At 41.7% G+C, this 25,412-nt stretch overlaps 1 protein-coding gene across 1 annotated transcript; it reads right to left on the reverse strand.

The window, feature by feature from the left end:
- Nucleotides 1-494: 494 nt before the first annotated feature.
- LOC308303198 (collagen alpha-4(VI) chain-like) lies at nt 495-17,135 on the reverse strand (the record flags this gene model as incomplete). Its single annotated transcript, XM_080747522.1, has 10 exons — nt 495-706; nt 1,500-1,641; nt 1,843-1,993; nt 2,081-2,226; nt 2,770-2,909; nt 3,401-3,493; nt 14,197-14,334; nt 15,109-15,250; nt 16,405-16,544; nt 17,063-17,135. The coding sequence occupies 10 exons, from the start codon at nt 17,133-17,135 to the stop codon at nt 495-497; spliced, it is 1,377 nt and encodes a 458-aa protein (XP_080603648.1).
- Nucleotides 17,136-25,412: the final 8,277 nt, after the last annotated feature.

The raw sequence follows: 25,412 nt of genomic DNA on the forward strand, positions 1-25,412 counted from the left end.
AGAGACTACTATGTCAGTGGTGCTCAAACCTTTTCATGTGAAGGACCCCCAAAATGATATTTATTTGGCCACGGACCCCCATCTCAAAATATCTAGCGTTGCGTTATCTGTGGTACAGAGTCAAACAAAATGTAATGCTTTAACTCCCACAATTCCAAGTGAGGGTTCAAAGATTATTCTTTTGGGTTTGGTCATCACAATCTTATGATCCAACTGTACCCAGTGGCACTGTTTGTCATCAGTCACATCCCAAAAAAATAAGGATAAAGGATTCAAGATTTTGAAATTTGTTTAATCATTATGTATTGAAACGATTTTGAGGCATCACAAATCATTGGTTTGGATGGGTCTGTAAGAAACATGCAATAAAGGAAAGGATTTGTTATTTATTTCTTAATCTTCAAGCACAAGTGATTGGAACTCAAAAATCATCTAGAATTCCTGTTGTGATGTTCCTGTTGTTGGCAACATGGATGATACTGATGTGCTTCCCATTATTCAGGCCAATCGCAGCACTTGCAACCATCTCGAAAAACTAAACCTTCAGGACAGTTTTGGATGTGTGTAAGGCCATCAGCCCCACAGTTGTAAAACGAGGCTGGGGCATCTGGCTTGGGATGCTGTCCATACGCCTTGCCTACACAGAAGGCAGGTGCAGTAGTCGGTGCTGTTGTAGTTGTTGTAGTAGTTGGTGCTGTTGTAGTTGCTGTACATTGGGGGAAGAGAAGAAAAAACTCAGGCCTTCAACAATCAACACTAGCAAACAAACCACTGTAATTACAGTAGGATGTGAACGACAGTATGAAAGAAAGCACCTCTGTAACATTGCCCGCCCCACACACACACAAGTCCATCTCTGTGTTCCAATGTCGCATGATATTCCTTGTGTGAATATGGGCATCACTTCCTGTTGTCATTCAGTTAATTTGAATCAGCCTTGTGCAGGGAGATCAGCTGTGTGCAGGGAGATCTTGTACGGTACAAGTAGTGAGAATAATATGACCTTTCTTAATTTGTCAAGTTGTGTTCCCACGTTGTTGACTGACAAGGATGACTCAAATGAATTTAATGGCTAATAGGAAGTGATGGCCATAGTTCATGCAGTCTCGTTTCCCCAGTAAGCTCCCTATAAGAAACGTGTGGATATACACAGCAAGGCCTGATCCACGCAGGCAGTGCCATTCTTCATTAGCCAGATCCCAAAACTCTTAATGTCTGCCTCTTCACCTCCTGCTGTGTTTATTAACAACCTAGTGGTATGTGAAGTCCACAAGATGGTCATACATTTCAGCAGGTCACCAATTTCACCACAACACCACCATTCTGGAGGACACAGCATTTTAGGATGCAAGGAGGTAGAACATCAAGTACAGGATATGGACTACAACCAAGTATAGGACTAGTGACTACAAAAATACCCCCCCCCCCCCACACACACACACACACACACACACACACACACACACACACACACAATAGGGCTTTTGAAATAGGCTCACCTTTACAGATGTCGTCCTTCAAAATCTTTGTGATTTCATGAAGAGCTCCAAATTCGGTCACTGCAAACACGTGTGAGTGTGGAGTGGTAGCAATGGTGTCCAACTCTCCTCTTGTACCGAGATCATTAAAAGCGCTTCCAACCTAAGGACACATTAAAAATATCATGGTAATTAATCCTATAGGTAGAGGTCAAGGCGTCTTTATTTTAAATCTCGTACACAAGAGTACAATTATTTAGTTGGACACATAAGAAAAACATGCATGCGCCAAAACAGCTGCTTCAGTGTACAGTATTTTATTTTTCCTCATTTTTCAAAAGGATGAGTGAGTCTGACAACTTACCCCAATGGCAAATCGAATAATGCCCTTCGTTGCAGCTAGGGAAGCAGCATCAGGCAAGTAATCTCGGTCAACAGACGGTCCATCACTAATGACTATCAGGAACTTGTTCACGTTTGGTCTCGATCCTTTATTTCCATCAAAAATGTATTTGCTGTCGAAAACAATAAAAACTGTACTTGCAAACTCTTGTCATAAAATATTTTACATTTGTGTTATTTTGTCAAGAAAAGGCACTTACACAACATGACGAATTGCTTCAGCTGTATAAGTATCCCCCTGTAGTTGATTAATACCATCAATTTGAGATTCCCAAGATCCGGAGGTGGCAAAACTATCAAGATAATAGTGGATGGTGGTGTCCCCCGAGTATTGGGCAACGGCGAACTGTAAAAAAAAGAAAAAGAAAAAAAAAAAAACACTGATCTCACTGAAATACAGTATTGTGCAGTTACCGGTACATTCAAGCAAATTAAGTGGTTGACAATCAAGCTGGCAGATCAGTCATCAATTCACTTAAATGTTCACAGTCTCCCTCAAACTGGGCCATTTACAAGTTTGTTTAGCAAACGTCTGCATGAGCATAGCATTGAAATTAGGCCAAGTATTGTAGGCCTATGGTAAACTGCATTTACAGTCACAGCTAAGCAGTAGTCTCAGTCTGACAGAAGATCAATTGGCTAAAAAGGTTATCAAGTCAATTCCTCAGTTATAAGCTAAAGGATTTTTCTTCCCCAGGTAATATGGATGGTTATCCCATCATTGATGGCACATTGTCACATCATAATATGTATGTTCTATATGTGCAGCTCTACAGTGTTTGAACTTTTTATCTGATCAGCATGTTGCAACAGCATAGAACATGTCCCAGTTTGGAATAAATCCTATCCTTAAGTTATAATTTGACATGACTATTTATGCCAGACCCACCTGTGTATTTCCCTGGTCCAGTAGTGAGCGAATCATAGTCTTAACAAAAGTCTTCATCTCGGTGAAATCACCGGAGGAAACACTGCCTGAGCCATCCAGTAAGAATGCAATATCTGCTGCTGCCCCAGAACACTCTGACTCTGTTAAAAGATTTAGAAGAAAAAAAGAATAATTTACATATTTTGTTGTATGCTGTTGTTTATTACGTTTTACACACGTCTTATATTTGTAAGCTAATGTATAAATACAACATATTAATGAGCTATTCAGCACTAAAGTGTCAAAATGTCCCTCAGTGTAACTGTACATCATGTTATGAACATGAGTGGAGTGTAACTAATTATATTTACTCAAGTACTGTACTTCTCAAGAGGCATATATTGTACTTTCTACTGCAATTATTTGCGAAAAGTTACTTTGTAGATTTGAATTATAGCAAAATGTACTTCAACCACTTATTTAAAATTTGGCTAAGTTGGATCTGTGGAAGCAATTAGTCATTCAACACATCAGGCTATTGTTAACATAATTATATTTAAGAGAAGTGTTCACACAAGCACACTTTCCACTAACTTTCTGTATGAACAGAACCAATATTAATGTTAATAATTAGACATTAGAGTCAGCTTACCTGGACTGTTTCCAGTAACATTCTGTATGAACAGAACCAACAGAACAGCTGACGCTCTCACCATGGTCCACATCCTGGAGATCTGACAGGAACCTGGTGATAATGCCTATCAATGGTGCACACTTTCTACCTAGTTAAACTGCAGACACAACCAAACTGTAAAGTTATCAAGAATCAACAAACAGGTCACACAATCATCTCTCTCACTGAAGCTCTGATGGGGTGGAATTCTTTTTATAGGCATGCCAGGGAACCCACCTGTAGCCAAACTCTCACCGCCCACAGTTTTTGGTGGTGTTCAAGAACTTCAATCAAGTCTATAATGTTTGTTTATACGGGTTGGTTGTTGACCGTGTGTGCATTCCTTAATTCCCATGGCTTAACCTGCAGTGAACAATGTTGAAAGATCAACAAACAGCTTGGCATGATTTTGAATAAAATATCACGCAAGGTGATTGTAGCGCCTTGTCAGAGATGACAGCTCAAGTCGTTAAATATCTACGTAACACAAATTGATATGAATCCAAAATACACTGATGATTGTGCTGTCAAATGATGAAAATATGAAAAGGTTTTGGGGGTCCCTGCTTCATCTCTCTCTCAACTAAGGGGTCCTTAGCCTGAAAATGTTGAAGACCCCTGCTTTAGGCTATAGAAATAGACTGTCTTTATTGACAACATCCTTACAAATTAACCATCTAGTCAAAATCAACAATTATTGGGCAAAGGTTCACCAGAGCACAACAGACCAGCGCAATCTTGTCTATGGTAAAATAACCATCAATATCCTTGCAGGATAAGAATTCAATTGGCAATATCCCCCCCACAGAACCTATCACATGCTCAACATGAATCCTAACTTTAGCAATTTTCCTTGTGGTCTCCAAGTCAACAGGAGCTAACTGTGACTTCCCCAAGTAAATGCTGGAATTTGTAACTGAGCCATCATGCAACCTAATGTGGCATGAATATTAAAGTCCCGGTCAGCTAATCACCAGGAAGAATCTTGTCCAAAAAGCCACACTATAACTATCCTCCCCATGCATTTGTTATGTAAGAGACTGCCCTGTGGTGTAATTCCAATCAAAAATGTTACCGTGGTATGATGCTTGTAGGAAGACCATGTTTGTGCTCTGGCTATAAGGTTAGATGGACGGTCAATGAAAACAGTTCGGAAACAGGGCGACAACGCACCAAGTGCACCGGATAAACGAACGACACCATGGCACACCAGTGTGTTGAGTGCGCATTTCCGAACGCACCCAATAATAACAACCCATGTTTTTACCAAAATGTTTCCTGAACTGCATTGGCATGGTTTTTCGCAAATCTTCTCTTTCTGGCTACATAATGAGTGGTTTCATGCGAATAAACATGACATCTGTAACATCAGTGAATACCCTAGAAGCAGTGGATAATGACACATTGAAAAGATAAGCCAGGGAGGTTGTAGAAACATTAAGCCTTAGTCGCATTAATGTCAGCATTAGCTGTTGGAATTTACCAAGTGACTTCTTCACAGAGAGGTGTGGACAAAGGTATGAGTCTACACTGCACACATTGTTGCTGATATGATCACTTGTGGTAGCATCTTCAACTGCAGCAGAGGCAGCATCATCATCATCATCATCATCAGCATCATCATCATCATCATCATCATCATCAGCATCATCATCATCAGCAGCAGCAGCCGCCGCCATAAGCTGGAGACCTCTCTGGGTTCTATTCAAACAGCGTTGGTAGCGTGATGACCCCGGTCTTTTGGTGGCTGAAGAGAAGGTTCCAGTGGTCCTGTCATACCAACTGATGGAACCCAATCTGGGTCATCTTTGTAGACAGACAGTACAGCTCTGCCCTTTTACCTGCATGTGATGAGATATAGTATGGCACATTCTTAAATCTAATATTAGATGTCTTCATACTGTACTGTCTCACAAAGCCATAGTGAAATAATAAGTTCTCAGTTAGCTAGCCAAATGGGTGATAAGTATATATTGACTACTTGATATTTCAATAATTGTTCAATATGTTCACAAGGTATGAAGGTAATAGTTTTTTTTGTTTTTGTTTTATTTAGTTTTACCGTTGAGACCAAAAACAGTGATAGTGTACTAATGGAACCAAATGGACCCGTACAGGTCTTTAACACTGAATCTCTGAACCAAATGGACCCTTGCAGGTCTGTAACTCTCTTTTCGACTGCAGCTTTAGCACCACACCACACCACACCGCACCACATAAAAATATCTACATTTTCCATTACACTAAAGTACCCCTATCGGTAAGAAACAAATTGACCCTTTTAACTGTGATTATAATACATAATACATTTGTATTACAACTATATCCTGGTGGTCTAAATGAAAAGCCAGTGAGTGATCAGTCATTATGATGTGTTTGGCCCTGTTTGGCCTAGCTCAGACCTACTCTAGAGTGGATACTTTTTAGTACCCCGTTTAGTACCACTTTCACACCACTCTACCCATGACCTTGTAGTGGAAAACCTGTCACAAGTGGGCGGTGTGGTGTGGAGTGGTGTGGTGTTGGGCCAGTGGAAAAGGGGCTTAGTGTACACAAATGGAACCAAATGAACCCTTACAGGTATGTAACTCGTTTCTGTCCAAAGACTTTATTGCATTTTGACTTTGTAGGGCAGTGTATTAGGCTATGAAATTAGATAATGCACAGATATTAAGCTATAACGCTGTATACAGTACAGTCTATACTGTACATTTCTTATATTATTATTATTACTACATACACCAGTATTATTATGATTATTATCACCACCCTTATTAGAGTAACCAACAATAACCAGAAACACTCAAAAGGCCCAAAAGTGGAGGATCCCAACATAAAGGAAGGATGCCAGAGGAGGAAAACTATTTGACCTGTTTTTATTGTTTTACCCACACCAGAAAATCATGTCAATCCCAACAAGAGAAGAATTGAATTAATCAAAGAACAAACAAGGCCTGAAGACGCTGGCCAAACTGAATATTAAGGAGGGGGAGCTAGGCCAGCCCCTATAGTATGACGACAGAGAGACTACATTTACGAAGAAAAAACATTAAAAGTTTAAATATAGAGATAAGAGGTTTCTGCCCGACAGCAACTTGATGCAGCAAAAGTAGGGCATATATATATACAGTGCAAGTACAATATGTGCAAAGTAGCGCGTACAGGGGGTTAAGTCCCCAAAAAAGGAGAATGACAGTGTATGCTCTACTTGTGAGCAAAAAGCTAGGGGAGTTTACAGATTGAAGACAGTACTTTCTGTCCTTGTTCAGGCCTCAGGGGGTGGGGAAGGGGGGGGGGGGGCAGCTTGCCTGACCTGACCGCATTGCCACAAACTGCCAACTGCTGGGATGACATTTGTCCAGGTTTGTCGGAATCCTTTTTGCCCTGCTCAAACACCTGTTATCACAATGCATCTTACAGAGATGGGAGCAGGGACGTCACAAGGGGTAGGAAAGTGGGACTGAGTTACTGGGGCCCAAGGTGGAGGGGCCACCTAATAACTTTATCTATTGAAAAATAGCAGATCTACAAGCTCGTAGATCTGCTATTTTTGAAAAGTTGTGAAAATGTGTGAAAATCTTTGAATATATGTATTTTTTCAATTCCAATTCAAATTTTGCTTCTGGGGTGTCCCTGGAACTAAATATTTTGAGATGGGGGTCCGTGGCTAAATACATATAATTTTGGGGGTCCTTCACATGAAAAAGTTTGAGCATCACTGACATGGAAACATAGGTTTCTTGCACACATTTTCAAAAACTTTCAAAAATAGCAGATCTACAAGCTCGCAGCGCGGCACTCGGTGCCGCGCTGTGAGCTTGTATATCTGCTATTTTTCAATAGTTAACATTCATGGGGGGCCCGCAATGAATCCTTGTACCCAGGGCCCAGAATTTGGTGTGACGCCCCTGGATGGGAGGGAAGTTCACCTATAGTCGCGGGTCCTGGGAGGAGCGAGTCCCGTATCCCTCTGTGATGGCCCCTCAGAATCTCAGAAAGCTCTGAGTGGTAGCTAAGTAAAAGGATGTCAGAACCTTTTCAGCCGTCTGAGGTGATACAGGCATAGCATTATTTGCCACAGTCACTGTATTTCAATGTCAAACCTTCTTGTGCAACTACAGAAGTAGATTCGTTCATCTCTGTCTGCAAGTGAAACTGTAACCTTCTACCAATCAGGGCATATTTTCACAGAACTCTTCCTATGTGTTTCACTTTAAATATACGAGAAACCTATAGGCTACAAGTATTACACTTACTTAATACAAATAATTCAAGTTAGTGCTATAGTGTAACAACGTTTTTTTTTTCTTTTTTGAAAAGGTTAACGCTCTACAGTCTACAGGTATATTCAGATAGTAATCATTGCTATAGAAGGCATTTGTTCAATAACAGTTTTGTCTGTCTTCCTGTCTTATCTCCAGCTCTTTAATACAGATACAAATTGGGTTGACAATTTAATCCAATCAGGAGAGAGTACCAGCTTAAATTTGATAGTGTTCCAGTTCCAATCTTGTCTGCTCTATTTCAATTGTTTATCCTGTATCCTGAGCCATGCATTGGTTTAGTGCAAGTTTATATTTTGGTTATGTTTGTTTGTTTACACCATGAAAAAACATGGACAATCACTGGTGATCAACTGGGTCTCAGGCACATTGGCAGACACATCATTATCTTAAGTGAAGCACCTATTCACCTGCTGATGTAACAGAGAGAGTCGGTGTGAGTGGGACAGCTTTATTGCTTTATTGTTTTGATCGCTGTGATTGTTTTTGTTATTATAAGCGGTTTAGGAGTTAGTGGTTCAGGAGGTAGAGCAGCCGCTTGAGAACCGGAAGGTTCCCTGTTCGATCCTGGGCTCCCATAGAGTTAGTGACAAAATGTCCTTGAGCATGATACTGAACCCCTAATTGCTGCTGATGAACAGACTGGGACCTTGCATTGCATGGTTTCCTCGGCCATTGTAAAACGCCATGGATAAAGGCCCTATAGCACCATTTAGTTTGCGCAAACCACTCCAATAGAATATACATAGAGATTAACCCATTCAGAATGGGTACGCAGCATTGTGTATTATTATTTTATGCTTTAACTATTGAAAAATAGCAGATATACAAGCTCACAGCGCGGCACCGAGTGCCGCGCTGCGAGCTTGTAGATCTGCTATTTTTGAAAAATCGTGAAAATTCTATAAGTGTCTTTTGAATCATTCTAAGGTTTTTTGAAAAATATGTGTTTCTATGTCAGCAATGTGGCTGGCCATCATCAAAGAAAAGGTCCTTTTCACTTAACTGGAGCTCAGTTAGTCTGTTCTTGAGAGACTACTATGTCAGTGGTGCTCAAACCTTTTCATGTGAAGGACCCCCAAAATGATATTTGGCCACGGACCCCCATCTCAAAATATTTAGTTCCAGGGACCCCCCAGAAGCAAAATTTGAGTTACAAACGTTCGCTTTGAAAATACATAATACACTCAGAATATACACAGACACAGCCTATAGATACTGTGTATAGGTCATTACATTTTTCTCAAAAGGATTTTTGTTTTTACATTGTGAAATGATTTAAAAAAAATGATTTAAAAAATGTTGGCAAAAAGAGAGGGGAAAAAAATGCTGACATTGACGTGACTCCTTTCTAAATAATAGGACTTGTTATTGCATTGGGTTCCGCCCTCTGTTCAACTCAGTGAGTTGAGAATGGAAACACTGCCCTCATGTGGATTCTTTCATATCACACTGTAACACTGTTAGTGAACAAAGACTCGGTGGGAACGATTCCTGTCACAATATAGAGCCGTTTAACACTGTTACTGAACAAGCACTCTATAGCAATGATTACTGTGACAACGTGGAGCAGTTTCACCCTGTTAGTGAACACACATACTGTATATAGATGATTGATTCCTACCTCGACATGCATGTTGCCTCTCCAACACAGACTGGTGCACTGCACTTCCAAGTTCCTGGTGTGTCAGGTGAGTGACTGGGGGAGAATTCCTTGGCTACAGCGCCGTCTATGGATGGGGACCTACTGATAGGTTCTAGAGGCATGCAGTCTACCGCACTTCCAGGGGGTTGGGGGGGCAGCGGCCTTTGGCCGCTGCCTGGGCTCGCAAGTCCGGCTTGGTGCCGTCCCCCCACCTCGGCGCCTGACTCTGGCTGGAGCTTTACAAAAAAAACAAAAAAACAAAAAAGCCAGCTGCTGAGCTGACCTGCGCAGCGTGCGTGCGTGCGTTCGTTCAGTGCAATGTGAATGCATGTGACTTAGGAAGATAGATAGATACGTAATAAACATGATTTGGTACAAGCTCAACTAAAAGGAGATCCTAGTAATGTTTTTGGCTTATTTCCACAGGGAAGTGATTCACGAATGAACTAATTATTGATATAGGACTGTCATAGGTATACAGTGTCATTGACAGTACAGTTCACTGGTACAAGCTCAACTAAAAGGTGATCCTAGAAAAGACTAAGTCAGGGGGAAAAAAGGGGGAAACAATTTAAAAACTAAAACAATAAAAACAGCCGATCTACAAGGCTGCATGTGGGCTTGTGGATCAGCTGTTTTGGGTAAATGTGGGTTATTTATCTAATGCAGTATTGATCCCTTTATCGAGTGATTGATTGAAGACTTTATGACAAGTTTCATGACAGTACACCAGGCCCAACTGCGCCGCCACTGACTGATAAATTGCGACCGTCAGATCGCAGTTACTATCGAAACCTCGACCAGGTGTCTGTCTGTCCGTCACACTTTTGCCCTGCTCATATCTCCGCAACCGCTGAACCGATCCGTGCCAAATTTTGCACAGACAGTCCTTGCCCTCCACCCATCGATTCTCACACCCACCCATCGATCCCTCCTCTTCTAGCGCCACCATGAGGCCGAAACTCTTTCTGGACACTGCTCCTACAAATCTTGGCCTAAAATCACACAAATCGGTACACACTTGCTCTACACTCATGTCATCAACATGGATCTGTCCCATTTAGCGCCACCTTCAGGCCGATTTTTTAAAACCCATTTTTGGACACTACTCCTACAGATTTTGCCCTAAAATCACGCAAATCGCTACGCAGTCAGTATATATTAGGGAGTCTTACTGGTTTAATTATTTATTTATCTATTTATTTATTTATTTCCCGACTATGTTTCCGAGACTGATTATTTATTTATTTATTTCCCGACTGTTTCCGAGACTGATTATTTATGTAATTAATTATTTATTTATTTCCGCCCCTGGACTCCGCCCCCCCCCCCCCCACGCGTCTGCCTATCGATCGGCTGGGCTTTAAAGAGCCATAACTCCGCTTTGCAGCGTGCTACCGTCTCCAAACTCGCTGTCTGGCTTCTCGTGTTACTGGTATTAAATACCACATACAAGCTCACGGAAGCTCCATCCAACTTCTGCGTAATGCATTATGGGATGTTGGAAAGTTGTGGATACTAGCAACAGAGTATTTATTTAAATAAATAAATAAATAAATAAATAAATAAATATATAATGAATGAACGAACACATGAATAAATAAATAAATAAATGCATAAAAAAAGAAAGTGTGTGTGCATGCATGCATGCATGCATGCGTGCGTAATTACTGCCTCCTCGTTAAGAACCCCACACATTTAGGCAAATTCTTTCTTTCTTTCTTTCTTTCTTTCTTTCTTTCTTTCTTTCTTCCTTCCTTCCTTCCTTCCTTCCTTCCTGTAAATGAGGCCGCATGACAAGCGTTCTCGTCACCGCGCTGACGTGGTAATTACACGCAAATACAAGGGGTGGAGTCGAACTTAACGAGTGGGCGTGGTTTCAACTACAAGCTCACAACGCGTCGCATCAAGACGCGTTGTTAGCTTGTAGATCTGCTATTAACGAGTGGGCGTGGTTTCAACAAGAGGGAGGAGTCTGACTTAACAAGTGGGCCTAACGTAATGAGTTTTGTGGGCGTCGCACACATTAATTATGTAAATTAAGCCGACTTATGCAAATGGGGGGGGCAGGGCATGGTTTGGAAATGCGTGTGGGCGTGTGGGCGTGTGGGCGTGGTGTGTGCGTGCGTGCGTGCGTGCCTCAATTAATTAATTAATTAATTAATTAATTAATTGCCTCCTCGTTAAGAACCCCGTAAATTTAGGCAAATTCTTTCTTTCTTTCTTTCTTTCTTTCTTTCTTTCTTTCTTTCTTTCTTTCCTTCCTTCCTTCCTTCCTTCCTTCCTTCCTTCCTTCCTTCCTTAAATAAAAAAATAATTATGTTAATGAGGTTGGGGGCGTGGTCTGCATTAATTATGCAAATGAGGTTGGGGCGTGGTCTGCATTAATTATGTAAATGAGACGCACGCGTCTCATTTACATATTATTATGTAAATGAGGCTGTTAAGTGGCGTTTCCCAGCGCGTAAAAAATGCAGACGGCCGTATGTAAATGAAGGGGAGGAGCTTAGTCGAAGTATGCAAATTGGGGGCGGGCATGGTTTGGAAATGCGTTTGGGTGTGGTTCGCATACATTATGCTCGCATACATTATGCTAATGAGGGTGTTAAGGTAGGTTTCCCAGCGCGTAAAAAATGCAGACGGCCGTATGTAAATGAAGGGGAGGAGCTTAGTCGAAGTATGCAAATTGGGGGCGGGCATGGTTTGGAAATGCGTTTGGGTGTGGTTCGCATACATTATGCTCGCACACATTATGCTAATGAGGGCGTTAAGGTGGGTTTCCGAGCGCGTAAAAAATGCAGACGACCGTATGTAAATGAAGGGGAGGAGCTTAGTCGATGTATGAAAATTGGGGGCGGTGCATGGTTTGGAAATGTGTGTGGGTGTGGTTCGCATAAATTATGCTAATGAGGCTGTTAAGTGGCGTTTCCCAGCGCGTAAAAAATGCAGGCGGCCGTATGTAAATGAAGGGGAGGAGCTTAGTCGACGTATGCAAATTGGGGGCGGGGCATGGTTTGGAAATGCGTGTGGGCGTGGTTTGCATACATTATGCTCGCATACATTATGCTAATGAGGGCGTTAAGGTAGGTTTCCCAGCGCGTAAAAAAAGCAGACGACCGTATGTAAATGAAGGGGAGGAGTTTAGTCGACTTAAAAAAATTGGGGGCGGGGCATGGTTTGGAAATGCGTGTGGGTGTGGTCCGCATAAATTATGCTAATGAGGCTGTTAAGTGGCGTTTCCCAGCGCGTAAAAAATGCAGGCGGCCGTATGTAAATGAAGGGGAGGAGCTTAGTCGACATATGCAAATTGGGGGCGGGCGTGGTTTGGAAATGCGTGTGGGCGTGGTGCGCATACATTATGCTCGCATACATTATGCTAATGAGGGCGTTAAGGTAGGTTTCCCAGCGCGTAAAAAAAGCAGACGACCGTATGTAAATGAAGGGGAGGAGTTTAGTCGACTTAAAAAAATTGGGGGCGGGGCATGGTTTGGAAATGCGTGTGGGTGTGGTCCGCATAAATTATGCTAATGAGGCTGTTAAGTGGCGTTTCCCAGCGCGTAAAAAATGCAGGCGGCCGTATGTAAATGAAGGGGAGGAGCTTAGTCGACATATGCAAATTGGGGGCGGGGCGTGGTTTGGAAATGCGTGTGGGCGTGGTGCGCATACATTATGCTCGCATACATTATGCTAATGAGGGCGTTAAGGTAGGTTTCCCAGCGCGTAAAAAAAGCAGACGACCGTATGTAAACGAAGGGGAGGAGTTTAGTCGACTTAAAAAAATTGGGGGCGGGGCATGGTTTGGAAATGCGTGTGGGTGTGGTCCGCATAAATTATGCTAATGAGGCTGTTAAGTGGCGTTTCCCAGCGCGTAAAAAATGCAGGCGGCCGTATGTAAATGAAGGGGAGGAGCTTAGTCGACATATGCAAATTGGGGGCGGGGCGTGGTTTGGAAATGCGTGTGGGCGTGGTGCGCATACATTATGCTCGCATACATTATGCTAATGAGGGCGTTAAGGTAGGTTTCCCAGCGCGTAAAAAAAGCAGACGACCGTATGTAAATGAAGGGGAGGAGTTTAGTCGACTTAAAAAAATTGGGGGCGGGGCATGGTTTGGAAATGCGTGTGGGTGTGGTCCGCATAAATTATGCTAATGAGGCTGTTAAGTGGCGTTTCCCAGCGCCTAAAAAATGCAGGCGGCCGTATGTAAATGAAGGGGAGGAGCTTAGTCGACATATGCAAATTGGGGGCGGGGCGTGGTTTGGAAATGCGTGTGGGCGTGGTGCGCATACATTATGCTCGCATACATTATGCTAATGAGGGCGTTAAGGTAGGTTTCCCAGCGCGTAAAAAATGCAGACGACCGTATGTTAATGAAGGGGAGGGGCTTAGTCGATGTATGCAAAAAAGTTTCGTCACCAACGCACGCACGCACGCACGCACGCACACACGCACACACACACACACTTGAGGGTTCAAAGATTATTCTTTTGGGTTTGGTCATCACAATCTTATGATCCAACTGTACCCAGTGGCACTGTTTGTCATCAGTCACATCCAAAAAAAAATAAGGATAAAGGATTCAAGATTTTGAAATTTGTTTAATCATTATGTATTGAAACGATTTTGAGGCATCACAAATCATTGGTTTGGATGGGTCTGTAAGAAACATGCAAAAAAGGAAAGGATTTGTTATTTATTTCTTAATCTTCAAGCACAAGTGATTGGCACTCAAACATCATCTAGAATTCCTGTTGTGATGTTCCTGTTGTTGGCAACATGGATGATACTGATGTGCTTCCCATTATTCAGGCCAATCGCAGCACTTGCAACCATCTCGAAAAACTAAACCTTCAGGACAGTTTTGGACGTGTGTAAGGCCATCAGCCCCACAGTTGTAAAACGAGGCTGGGGCATCTGGCTTGGGATGCTGTCCATACGCCTTGCCTACACAGAAGGCAGCTGCAGTAGTCGGTGCTGTTGTAGTTGCTGTACATTGGGGGAAGAGAAGAAAAAACTCAGGCCTTCAACAATCAACACTAGCAAACAAACCACTGTAATTACAGTAGGATGTGAACGACAGTATGAAAGAAAGCACCTCTGTAACATTGCCCGCCCCACACACACACAAGTCCATCTCTGTGTTCCAATGTCGCATGATTCCTTGTGTGAATATGGGCATCACTTCCTGTTGTCATTCAGTTAATTTGAATCAGCCTTGTGCAGGGAGATCAGCTGTGTGCAGGGAGATCTTGTACGGTACAAGTAGGGAGAATAATATGACCTTTCTTAATTTGTCAAGTTGTGTTCCCACGTTGTTGACTGACACGGATCATTCAAATGAATTTAATGACCAACAGGAAGTGATGGCCATAGTTCATGCAGTCTCGTTTCCCCAGTAAGCTCCCTATAAGAAACGTGTGGATATACACAGCAAGGCCTGATCCAAGCAGGCAGTGCCATTCTTCATTAGCCAGATCCCAAAACTCTTAATGTCTGCCTCTTCACCTCCTGCTGTGTTTATTAACAACCTAGTGGTATGTATGTGAAGTCCACAAGATGGTCATACATTTCAGCAGGTCACCAATTTCACCACAACACCACCATTCTGGAGGACACAGCATTTTAGGATGCAAGGATATGGACTACAACCAAGTATAGGACTAGTGACTACACACACACACACACACACACACACACACACACACACACACACACACACACACACACACACACACAATAGGGCTTTTGAAATAGGCTCACCTTTACAGATGCCGTCCTTCAAAGGTTTTGTGATTTCATGAAGAGCTCCAAATTTGGTCACTGTAAACACGTGTGAGTGTGGAGTGGTAGCAATGGTGTCCAACTCTCCTCTTGAACCGAGATCATTAAAAGCACTTCCAACCTAAGGACACATTAAAAATATATATAGTCATGGTAATTAATCCTATAGGTAGAGGTCAATGCGTCTTTATTTTAAATCTCGTACACAAGAGTACAATTATTTAGTTGGACACATAAGAAAAACATGCATGCGCCAACAGCTGCTTCAGTGTACAGTATTTTATTTTTCCTCATTTTTCAAAAGGATGAGTGAGTCTGACAACTTACCCCAATGGCAAATCGAATAATGCCCTTCGTTGCAGCTAGGGAAGCAGCATCAGGCAAGTCATCTCGGTCAACAGACGGTCCATCACTATTCACTAATGACTATCAGGAACTTGTTCACGTTTGGTCTCGATCCTTTATTTCCATCAAAAATGTATTTGCTGTCGAAAACAATAAAAACTGTACTTGCAAACTCTTGTCATAAAATATTTTACATTTGTGGTATTTTGTCAAGATAAGGCACTTACACAACATGACGAATTGCTTCAGCTGTATTAGTACCCCCCTGTAGTTGATTAATACTATCAATTTGAGATTCCCAAAATCCGGAGGTGGCAAAATTATCAAGATAATAGTGGATGGTGGTGTCCCCCGAGTATTGGGCAACGGCGAACTGTAAAAAAAAAAAGGAAAAAAAGTTAAAAGAAAACACTGATCTCACTGAAATACAGTATTGTGCAGTTACCGGTACATTCAAGCTAATTAAGTGGTTGACAATCAAACTGGCAGATCAGTCATCAATCATTCATCATATCACTTAAATGTTCACAGTCTCCCTCAAACTGGGCCATTTACAAGTTTGTTTAGCAAACGTCTGCATGAGCATAGCATTGAAATTAGGCCAAGTATTGTAGGCCTATGGTAAACTGCATTTACAGTGGCAGCTAAGCAGTAGTCTCAGTCTGACAGAAGATCAATTGGCTAAAAAGGTTATCAAGTCAATTCCTCAGTTATAAGTTAAGGATTTTTCTTCCCCAGGTAATATGGATGGTTATCCCATCATTGATGGCACATTGTCACATCATAATATGTATGTTCTATATGTGCAGCTCTACAGTGTTTGAACTTTTTATCTGATCAGCATGTTGCAACAGCATAGAACATGTCCCAGTTTGGAATAAATCCTATCCTTAAGTTATAATTTGACATGACTATTTATGCCAGACCCACCTGTGTATTTCCCTGGTCCAGTAGTGAGCGAATCATAGTCTTAACAAAAGTCTTCATCTCGGTGAAATCCCTGGAGGAAACACTGCCTGAGCCATCCAGTAAGAATGCAATATCTGCTGCTGCCCCAGGACACTCTGACTCTGTTAAAAGATTTAGAAGAAAAAAAGAATAATTTACATATTTTGTTGTATGCTGTTGTTTATTACGTTTTACACACGTCTTGATCATCTTGTTCACATAAATGATTTATATTTGTAAGCTGATGTATAAATACAAAATATTAAAGAGCTATTCAGCACTAAACTGTCAAAATGTCCCTCAGTGTAACTGTACATCATGTTATGAACATGAGTGGAGTGTAACTAATTATATTTACTCAAGTACTGTACTTCTCAAGAGGCATATATTGTACTTTCTACTGCAATTATTTGCGAAAAGTTACTTTGTAGATTTGAATTATAACAAAATGTACTTCAACCACTTATTTAAAATTTGGCTAAGTTGGACCTGTGGAAGCAATTAGTCATTTCAACACATCAGGCTATTGTTAACATAATTATATTTAAGAGAAGTGTTCACACAAGCACACTTTCCACTAACTTTCTGTATGAACAGAACCAATATTAATGTTAATAATTAGACATTAGAGTCAGCTTACCTGGACTGTTTCCAGTAACATTCTGTATGAACAGAACCAACAGAACAGCTGACGCTCTCACCATGGTCCACATCCTGGAGATCTGACAGGAACCTGGTGATAATGCTTATTATCAATGGTGCACACTTTCTACTAGTTAAACTGCAGACACAACCAAACTTTAAAGTTATTTATTCAAGGAAGAATCAACAAACAGGTCACACAATCATCTCTCTCACTGTAGCTCTGATGGGGTGGAATTCTTTTTATAGGTTTGCCAGGGAACACACCTGTAGCCAAACTCTCACCGCCCACAGTTTTTGGTGGTGTTCAAGAACTTCAATCAAGTCTATAATGTTTGTTTATACGGGTTGGTTGTTGACCGTGTGTGCATTTCTTAATTCCCATGGCTTAACCTGCAGTGAACAATGTTGAAAGATCAACAAACAGCTTGGCATGATTTTGAATAAAATATCACGCAAGGTGATTGTAGCGCCTTGTCAGAGATGACAGCTCAAGTCGTTAAATATCTACGTAACACAAATTGATATGAATCCAAAATACACTGATGATTGTGCTGTCAAATGATGAAAATATGAAAAGGTTGTGGGGGGCCCCGTTTCATCTCTCTCTCAACTAAGGGGTCCTTAGCCTGAAAATGTTGAAGACCCCTGCTTTAGGCTATAGAAATAGACTGTCTTTATTGACAACATCCTTACAAATTAACCATCTAGTCAAAATCAACATTTGTTGGGCAAAGGTTCACCAGAGCACAACAGTTGTCTATGGTAAAATAACCATCAATATCCTTGCAGGATAAGAATTCAATTGGCAATATCCCCCCCCCCACAGAACCTATCACATGCTCAACATGAATCCTAACTTTAGCAATTTTCCTTGTGGTCTCCAAGTCAACAGGAGCTAACTGTGACTTCCCCAAGTAAATGCTGGAATTTGTAACTGAGCCATCATGCAACCTAATGTGGCATGAATATTAAAGTCCCGGTCAGCTAAAACCAAATCACCAGGAAGAATCTTGTCCAAAAAGCCACACTATAACTATCCTCCCCATGCATTTGTTATGTAAGAGACTGCCCTGTGGTGTAATTCCAATCAAAAATGTTACAGTGTTATGATGCTTGTAGGAAGACCATGTTTGTGCTCTGGCTATAAGGTTAGATGGACGGTCAATGAAAACAGTTCGGAAACAGGGCGACAACGCACCAAGTGCACCGGATAAACAAACGACAACATGGCACACCAGTGTGTTGAGTGCGCATTTCCGAACGCACCCAATAATAACAACCCATGTTTTTACCAAAATGTTTCCTGAACTGCATTGGCATGGTTTTTCGCAAATCTTCTCTTTCTGGCTACATAATGAGTGGTTTCATGCGAATAAACATGACATCTGTAACATCAGTGAATACCCTAGAAGCAGTGGATAATGACACATTGAAAAGATAAGCCAGGGAGGTTGTAGAAACATTAAGCCTTAGTCGCATTAATGTCAGCATTAGCTGTTGGAATTTACCAAGTGACTTCTTCACAGAGAGGTGTGGACAAAGGTATGAGTCTACACTGCACACATTGTTGCTGATATGATCACTTGTGGTAGCATCTTCAACTGCAGCAGAGGCAGCATCATCATCATCATCATCATCATCAGCATCATCATCATCAGCAGCAGCAGCAGCAGCCGCCATAAGCTGGAGACCTCTCTGGGTTCTATTCAAACAGCGTTGGTAGCGTGATGACCCTGGTCTTTTGGTGGCTGAAGAGAAGGTTCCAGTGGTCCTGTCATACCAACTGATGGAACCCAATCTGGGTCATCTTTGTAGACAGTACAGCTCTGCCCTTTTACCTGCATGTGATGAGATACAGTATGGCACATTCTTAAATCTAATATTAGATGTCTTCATACTGTACTGTCTCACAAAGCCAAAGTGAAATAATAAGTTCTCAGTTAGTTGGCCAAATGGGTGATAAGTATATATTGACTACGTGATATTTCAATAATTGTTCAATATGTTCACAAGGTATGAAGGTAATAGTTTTTTTATTTTTTATTTTTTATTTAGTTTTACCGTTGAGACCAAAAACAGTGATAATAATGGAACCAAATGGACCCGTACAGGTCTTTAACACTGAATTTCTGAACCAAATGGACCCTTGCAGGTCTGTAACTCTCTTTTCGACTGCAGCTTTAGCACCACACCACACCACACCGCACCACATAAAAATATCTACATTTTCCATTACACTAAAGTACCCCTATCGGTAAGAAACAAATTGACCCTTTTAACTGTGATTATAATACATAATACATTTGTATTACAACTATATCCTGGTGGTCTAAATGAAAAGCCAGTGAGTGATCAGTCATTATGATGTGTTTGGCCCTGTTTGGCCTAGCTCAGACCTACTCTAGAGTGGATACTTTTTAGTACCCCGTTTAGTACCACTTTCATACCACTCTACCCATGACCTTGTAGTGGAAAACCTGTCACAAGTGGGCGGTGTGGTGTGGAGTGGTGTGGTGTTGGGCCAGTGGAAAAGGGGCTTAGTGTACACAAATGGAATCAAATGAACCCTTACAGGTATGTAACTCGTTTCTGTCCAAAGACTTTATTGCATTTTGACTTTGTAGGGCAGTGTATTAGGCTATGAAATTAGATAATGCACAGATATTAAGCTATAACGCTGTATACAGTACAGTCTATACTGTACATTTCTTATTGCGACCGTCAGGGAGCAGTTTACTATGAAAACCTCCACTGGCCGTCCGTCCGTCCGTCCGTCCGTCGGTCACACGTCACACGTCACACCTTTGCCCTGCTCATATCTCCGCATCAGTATGACATCACACCACATGTGTACACAAACCTTTGTGTACGTTGCTGTGGCAACAGTCTGTTGTTGCTGGTTTGTTAGTGTACGTTAGCAACCACCTTAGCAACCATGGTTTTACCCTAGCAACCAACTGTTTACCCTAGCAACCAACTGTTTACCATAGCAACCATGTTTTTTTTACCCTAGCAACCAACTGTTTACCATAGCAACCAGATACGCAGAGCAGGGATCTCCATATATGGGCATAAACAGGTGACATCACACTGATGTCAGATACTCAGAGCAGGGATTTCTCCATAATATATGGGCATAAAAGGGATTCTGTTAGGGATCTCCATATATGGGCATAAAAGGGATTCTGTTAGGGATCTTTTGTACATAAATATGGCGGCGGCGGCGGCAGCAGCGTCGGCTGCAGCTGCAACTTTGAGATCTAAACCTTTGAAATATACGGATGCTGATGGCAACATCATTGTGGAAGATGAGTTTCTGAACTTTTTAGTCATCAAAATGAAAACGATGGGCCAGGATGAGCTAATATTGTTGACTACAAGCCATTTCTCGTCTGAGTGAATTGCAAGTTCTAAGAAAGCCTTGTTTGAACTCTGACCAGAAACCAGCCAGCGCTGTGTACAGCACAGAGGAGAGCAAAAGGACGCGAATAACGTTAAAAGTTGCATCGGACTAATTAACGAGCTTGGGGACAAAATCCCTCGCTTTGTGTCACACAATATTGACGAACTGCCACCTGTGTCCTTTAACAGTATTGATGTTTCATGTCTGCTGGCAAAGATTGAGAAGCTGGCTGCAGATGTTGCTATAATGAAGCAAGGTATGGCCATGCAGGTTACAGCTTCTGATGAGCTTCGTACTATGTCCGTGGATCTAAACCAGCGGCTATGTGTCGCGGAGAAACTTGGTTTGGTGAAGGGGAACGTGTTGGTCTCTACTCAGACAGAGAAGGAGACTCCTAAACAACAGGACAAAGGCAATGGAAGAGGAGCTGGGCCGTTGCTCAAACCACCGGCTCAACGTCAACGACAGATGAGCTGGAATACGCTGGCCTGCGATGAGCGCCCTGTGCCTGAGGCTGAGAAGGATACAGCGGAGGGGGGCGGGGACGCTACTGCTGCTGCTGCGGTGACGGAAACATGGAGCTACGTGGCTAAGCGGGGGAGCCGCGGCGTACAGGCTGCTGGAGTACCTGTGCGACCCAAAGCCAGGCTGGAGCCTCGGCGTGACAAGAAAGTTGTTGTCGTCGGGACTGGCTCGGGAGGTAACATCCAGACGGTAAAGACAAAGCTGGTGAGTGTATTTGCCACAAAGTTCGTGCCAGAGCTGGATGTACGCATTCTGACAAAGTACTTGAAAGACAAACTTCGTCGCGATGTAACCTGCGTTAAAATAGCAACCGCACAGAGCAGATGCAGTTCATTCAAAGTTACTGCTGAATGTCTTGATGTGAAGGACATGTACGATGCGGCTCTGTGGCCGGACGGTGCTATGGTGCGGCGCTACTATGAGGCATGACCACTAGTCATGACCTCAATTCATCCTCTGAGAGCCTGGCCCACTGGAGTTTGCCACCACGCTTGCTTGTATCACTACTAGTGGTCAACTAGTTGTCTCTTGTATTGTTGATTGTTGATATATGGACCTGTAGAGTCTGAAATAAAGATTGATTGATCTCCATATATGGGCATACAAGGGATTCTGTTAGGGATCTCCATATATGGGCATAAAAGGGATTCTGTTAGGGATCTCCATATATGGGCATAAAAGGGATTCTGTTAGGGATCTCCATATATGGGCATACAAGGGATTCTGTTAGGGATCTCCATATATGGGCATAAAAGGGATTCTGTTAGGGATCTCCATATATGGGCATAAAAGGGATTCTGTTAGGGATCTCCATATATGGGCATAAAAGGGATTCTGTTAGGGATCTCCATATATGGGCATAAAAGGGATTCTGTTAGGGATCTCCATATATGGGCATAAAAGGGATTCTGTTAGGGATCTCCATATATGGGCATAAAAGGGATTCTGTTAGCTGTTAGTGATCTCCATATATGGGCATAAAAGGGATGCTGTTAGGGATCTCCATATATGGGCATAAAAGGGATTCTGTTAGGGATCTCCATATATGGGCATGAAAGGGATTCTGTTAGGGATCTCCATATATGGGCATAAAAGGGATTGTATCCCAGATGATGCCCTGTTAGGAGATCCACACTAACAGAATCCATATATGGTCCTACCGACAGCTGCTATAAGCCAACCCTGGCGATAAGGTCTGAGTCGAAGAAATGCTTCTTTCCTGGCAAGAATTGCCCCTTTATACTGTAGGGCTCGTTTGTGTATTGTATGACATCACGACACATCATCGGCTGAGGACTGTGTGATGTCATCATATCTCCATATATGGAGACATAAGTTGCTCATGCCCAAATATGGGCTGGTGAGGTCAGACTTAGTGTGATGCGTAGGTTATCTCCATATATGGAGATTCAACTTCAATGAGTAACCATGGCAAACTGTCAACTGCCCGTATGTCTTGATAATTGGTAAAACAAACTTTTGGCCTATTTGTGGAGATAAGCGACCAACAGTCTTACTGGTATTATTATTATTACTACATACACCAGTATTATTATGATTATTATTACCACCCTTATTAGAGTAACCAACAATAACCAGAAACACTCAAAAGGCTCAAAAGTGGAGGATCCCAACATAAAGGAAGGATGCCAGAGGAGGAAAACTATTTGACCTGTTTTTATTGTTTTACCCACACCAGAAAATCATGTCAATCCCAACAAGAGAAGAATTGAATTAATCAAAGAACAAAAAAGGCCTGAAGACGCTGGCCAAACTGAATATTAAGGAGGGGGAGCTAGGCCAGCCCCTATAGGGCCGTTGGAGCTAGCCCCCCTCCCTAACTAGAAAACATTCATCTCTAAACTACAATCTAACAAGTTTAACAAAACTACCGTTCATCTCCAGGCCAAACTAACAAACATCTGTTCCCCCAGATGATTAGCATAATGTGAAACATTATTTTCTCACCCAACAGTAAACAAACAAACACACAAACAAACAAACAAACAAACAAACAAACAAACAAACAAACAAACAAACAAACAAACAAACAAACAGAATAAGTGTATACAGGGTAGGCCTATTTGCATGATGTTTAAGACCGAAATGACAAATTGTCACATAGTACTTAAAGGAGTAGTTCACCCCAAAATGACTTTTTTTCTATTGATTAGTCACGCCATGGAGACTAGAGTTCAATAATATTTTTTGGTTTTTGTCACATTCCTAAGACAAAAATTTGATTTGAGTAAATTTACCCCCATTGATTCCGGATGCAACTTCTCCTCAAAACGTTGGCACCTTTCTACTCCTTCATACTTACACCAAAAATTGATATTCAAACATCAATGTGCTCAGCTTACTGTGGCGACATGTGCTATTACTTTTTACAACAATTGGCCAAAGGGTGGCGCTGTAGGAAGCCTTCGAAAGTGCAAACTTTGAACAGGTATAGCTCATGCTCTGTTTGACATACAGCCATGAAACCTGGACACACATATGCATCTCCTCATGTCGAACAACTTTGACACTCTGACTTTTGACCTCTGATCTTTAGATCCCCTGCCATTTTGAATTATATGAAAAACAGTAAAAATCTATCTTCTCCTGGGATTTTCGCGTTATACGCACAAAACTTTTTTCACATGGAATTTTGAACGTTAAATCATTATTTTTTATTGCGGTTTTATGCAAATTATTATTCTGCCTCTAAATCATACATGCAAAGTAACACGTTCATGGCATTTGGCAAAGATGTAGAGGGTTAGTCCAAATATCACTGAAACCAATCTTATTCCAATTGGCCAAAGGGGGGTGCTATATGAAGCGTTTGAAAATTCAAACTTTAAATGGGCATAAGTCATGCCTCGTTTCGTTTGTTTATTTTAAAATGCACTATCAAAGCAAGACTTTCCACACAAACTAGTTAAAATTCAAGTTCAAAGCTTCTAAATGAACTAGGTCATTTCATACTTCATAATTCCACATTTGAACTAGTTCATAGTTCCCCAAAATGAACTAACTTAGTTATTTTTAGTAACATTTTGTAACCATAATTTTTAATACTTTTGGCTATTCAAATGTATATATTTGTGTATATATTTATGTATATGTATGTATAAATGTATTTATTTTTTTTAGATGTTGCTGCAAGCTATTATTTGTCAAAGTTTAATGACACAGCTCAAATAACCACGGAGAGCAATTATTTCATCCAACTTAACATTGAGGTGCCCACAATACCGGTATTTAGGTGCCCACTCTTCCTGCACCCTTATTTTGAAGGCAGAAGTTTCTAACCTAATCTAATCGCGCACATCCTGCATGTTTCTGCATGGTTAAAATAGCTGATCTACAAGCTCACACTGTCTTGTGGATGCGACACGTTGTGAGCTTGCAGATCAGCTGGCACTATGACAAAGTACTGTATAGAATGCAAAGAAAGATGTTTGCCATCTAGTGCAGCAATAAACATAAACATAAACATTCAAGAGTGTTACCGGATTGGTTTGGTTGTGCTTGTGATCTATTTGCTACTTGATTCTCAAGGGTAGGTCATTGTTACTCTGTGTGTTTTGGGGGCTTCGAGGAGGGCCTTCTCAGAGGATCTCAGGCTACGGGGTGGATTATTCATGGGTTGCATTTGTAGTCCTAAACCGGACATATTGAGGACCAACACATTTGTCTGATTGGCATAGCACCAATGTTCTACATTAATCAAAACACCTGTGTTGGTCCTCAAAATGGCTGGTGTAGGACTACAAATGCAACCCATGAATAGGGAGGCACCAGGTCCGTAATGTACTAGGGGCAAGAACATTTTAGGCCTTAAAAGCTAGTAAAAGTAAAATCAATTCTAAAAACAACGCCAGTGGAGAGTTGCCCTGACAGGAGTGATATGGGCACTTTTTTGTGTTGGTCAGAAGCTCTGCAGCTGCATTTTGTACCGAGAAACAGACTTGTGGGTACAAACCAGATTTTAAGATACCGCTAAGGACCTACAGTAGACATAGTTCTGACGGTTTTGCAGTGATATCCACCTGCCCATAAGAGGCTTTCTCTCCCCACTGAGCCCATCTTCCCCATACACCTGAATCAACTACTTACCTATCGAGTGGTGACACATAGTGCATCTATGCGCATGTTATGCAACTTTGGGAGAGTTGAAACGGCTTTGGTGGTGTTCAAGAAATTCAATCAAGTCTATGTTTGTTTGTATGGGTTTTGGTTGTTGACCGTGCGTGCATTCCTTAATTCTAGGGGTGTAACGATACATTTTAATAGCGATTCGATACATATCACGATACATGGTTGACGATACGATACATGGACGATATTGGTTCATTCATGCCGATACGATACGATTCGATTCAATGATTTAAAATCGATATAGTAACTATTTATCAAAGAAATTAAA

This window comes from Nannobrachium achirus (genome assembly GCF_963921795.1).
Source record: "Nannobrachium achirus genome assembly, chromosome: 18".
NCBI classification, from domain to species: Eukaryota; Metazoa; Chordata; class Actinopteri; order Myctophiformes; family Myctophidae; genus Nannobrachium; species Nannobrachium achirus.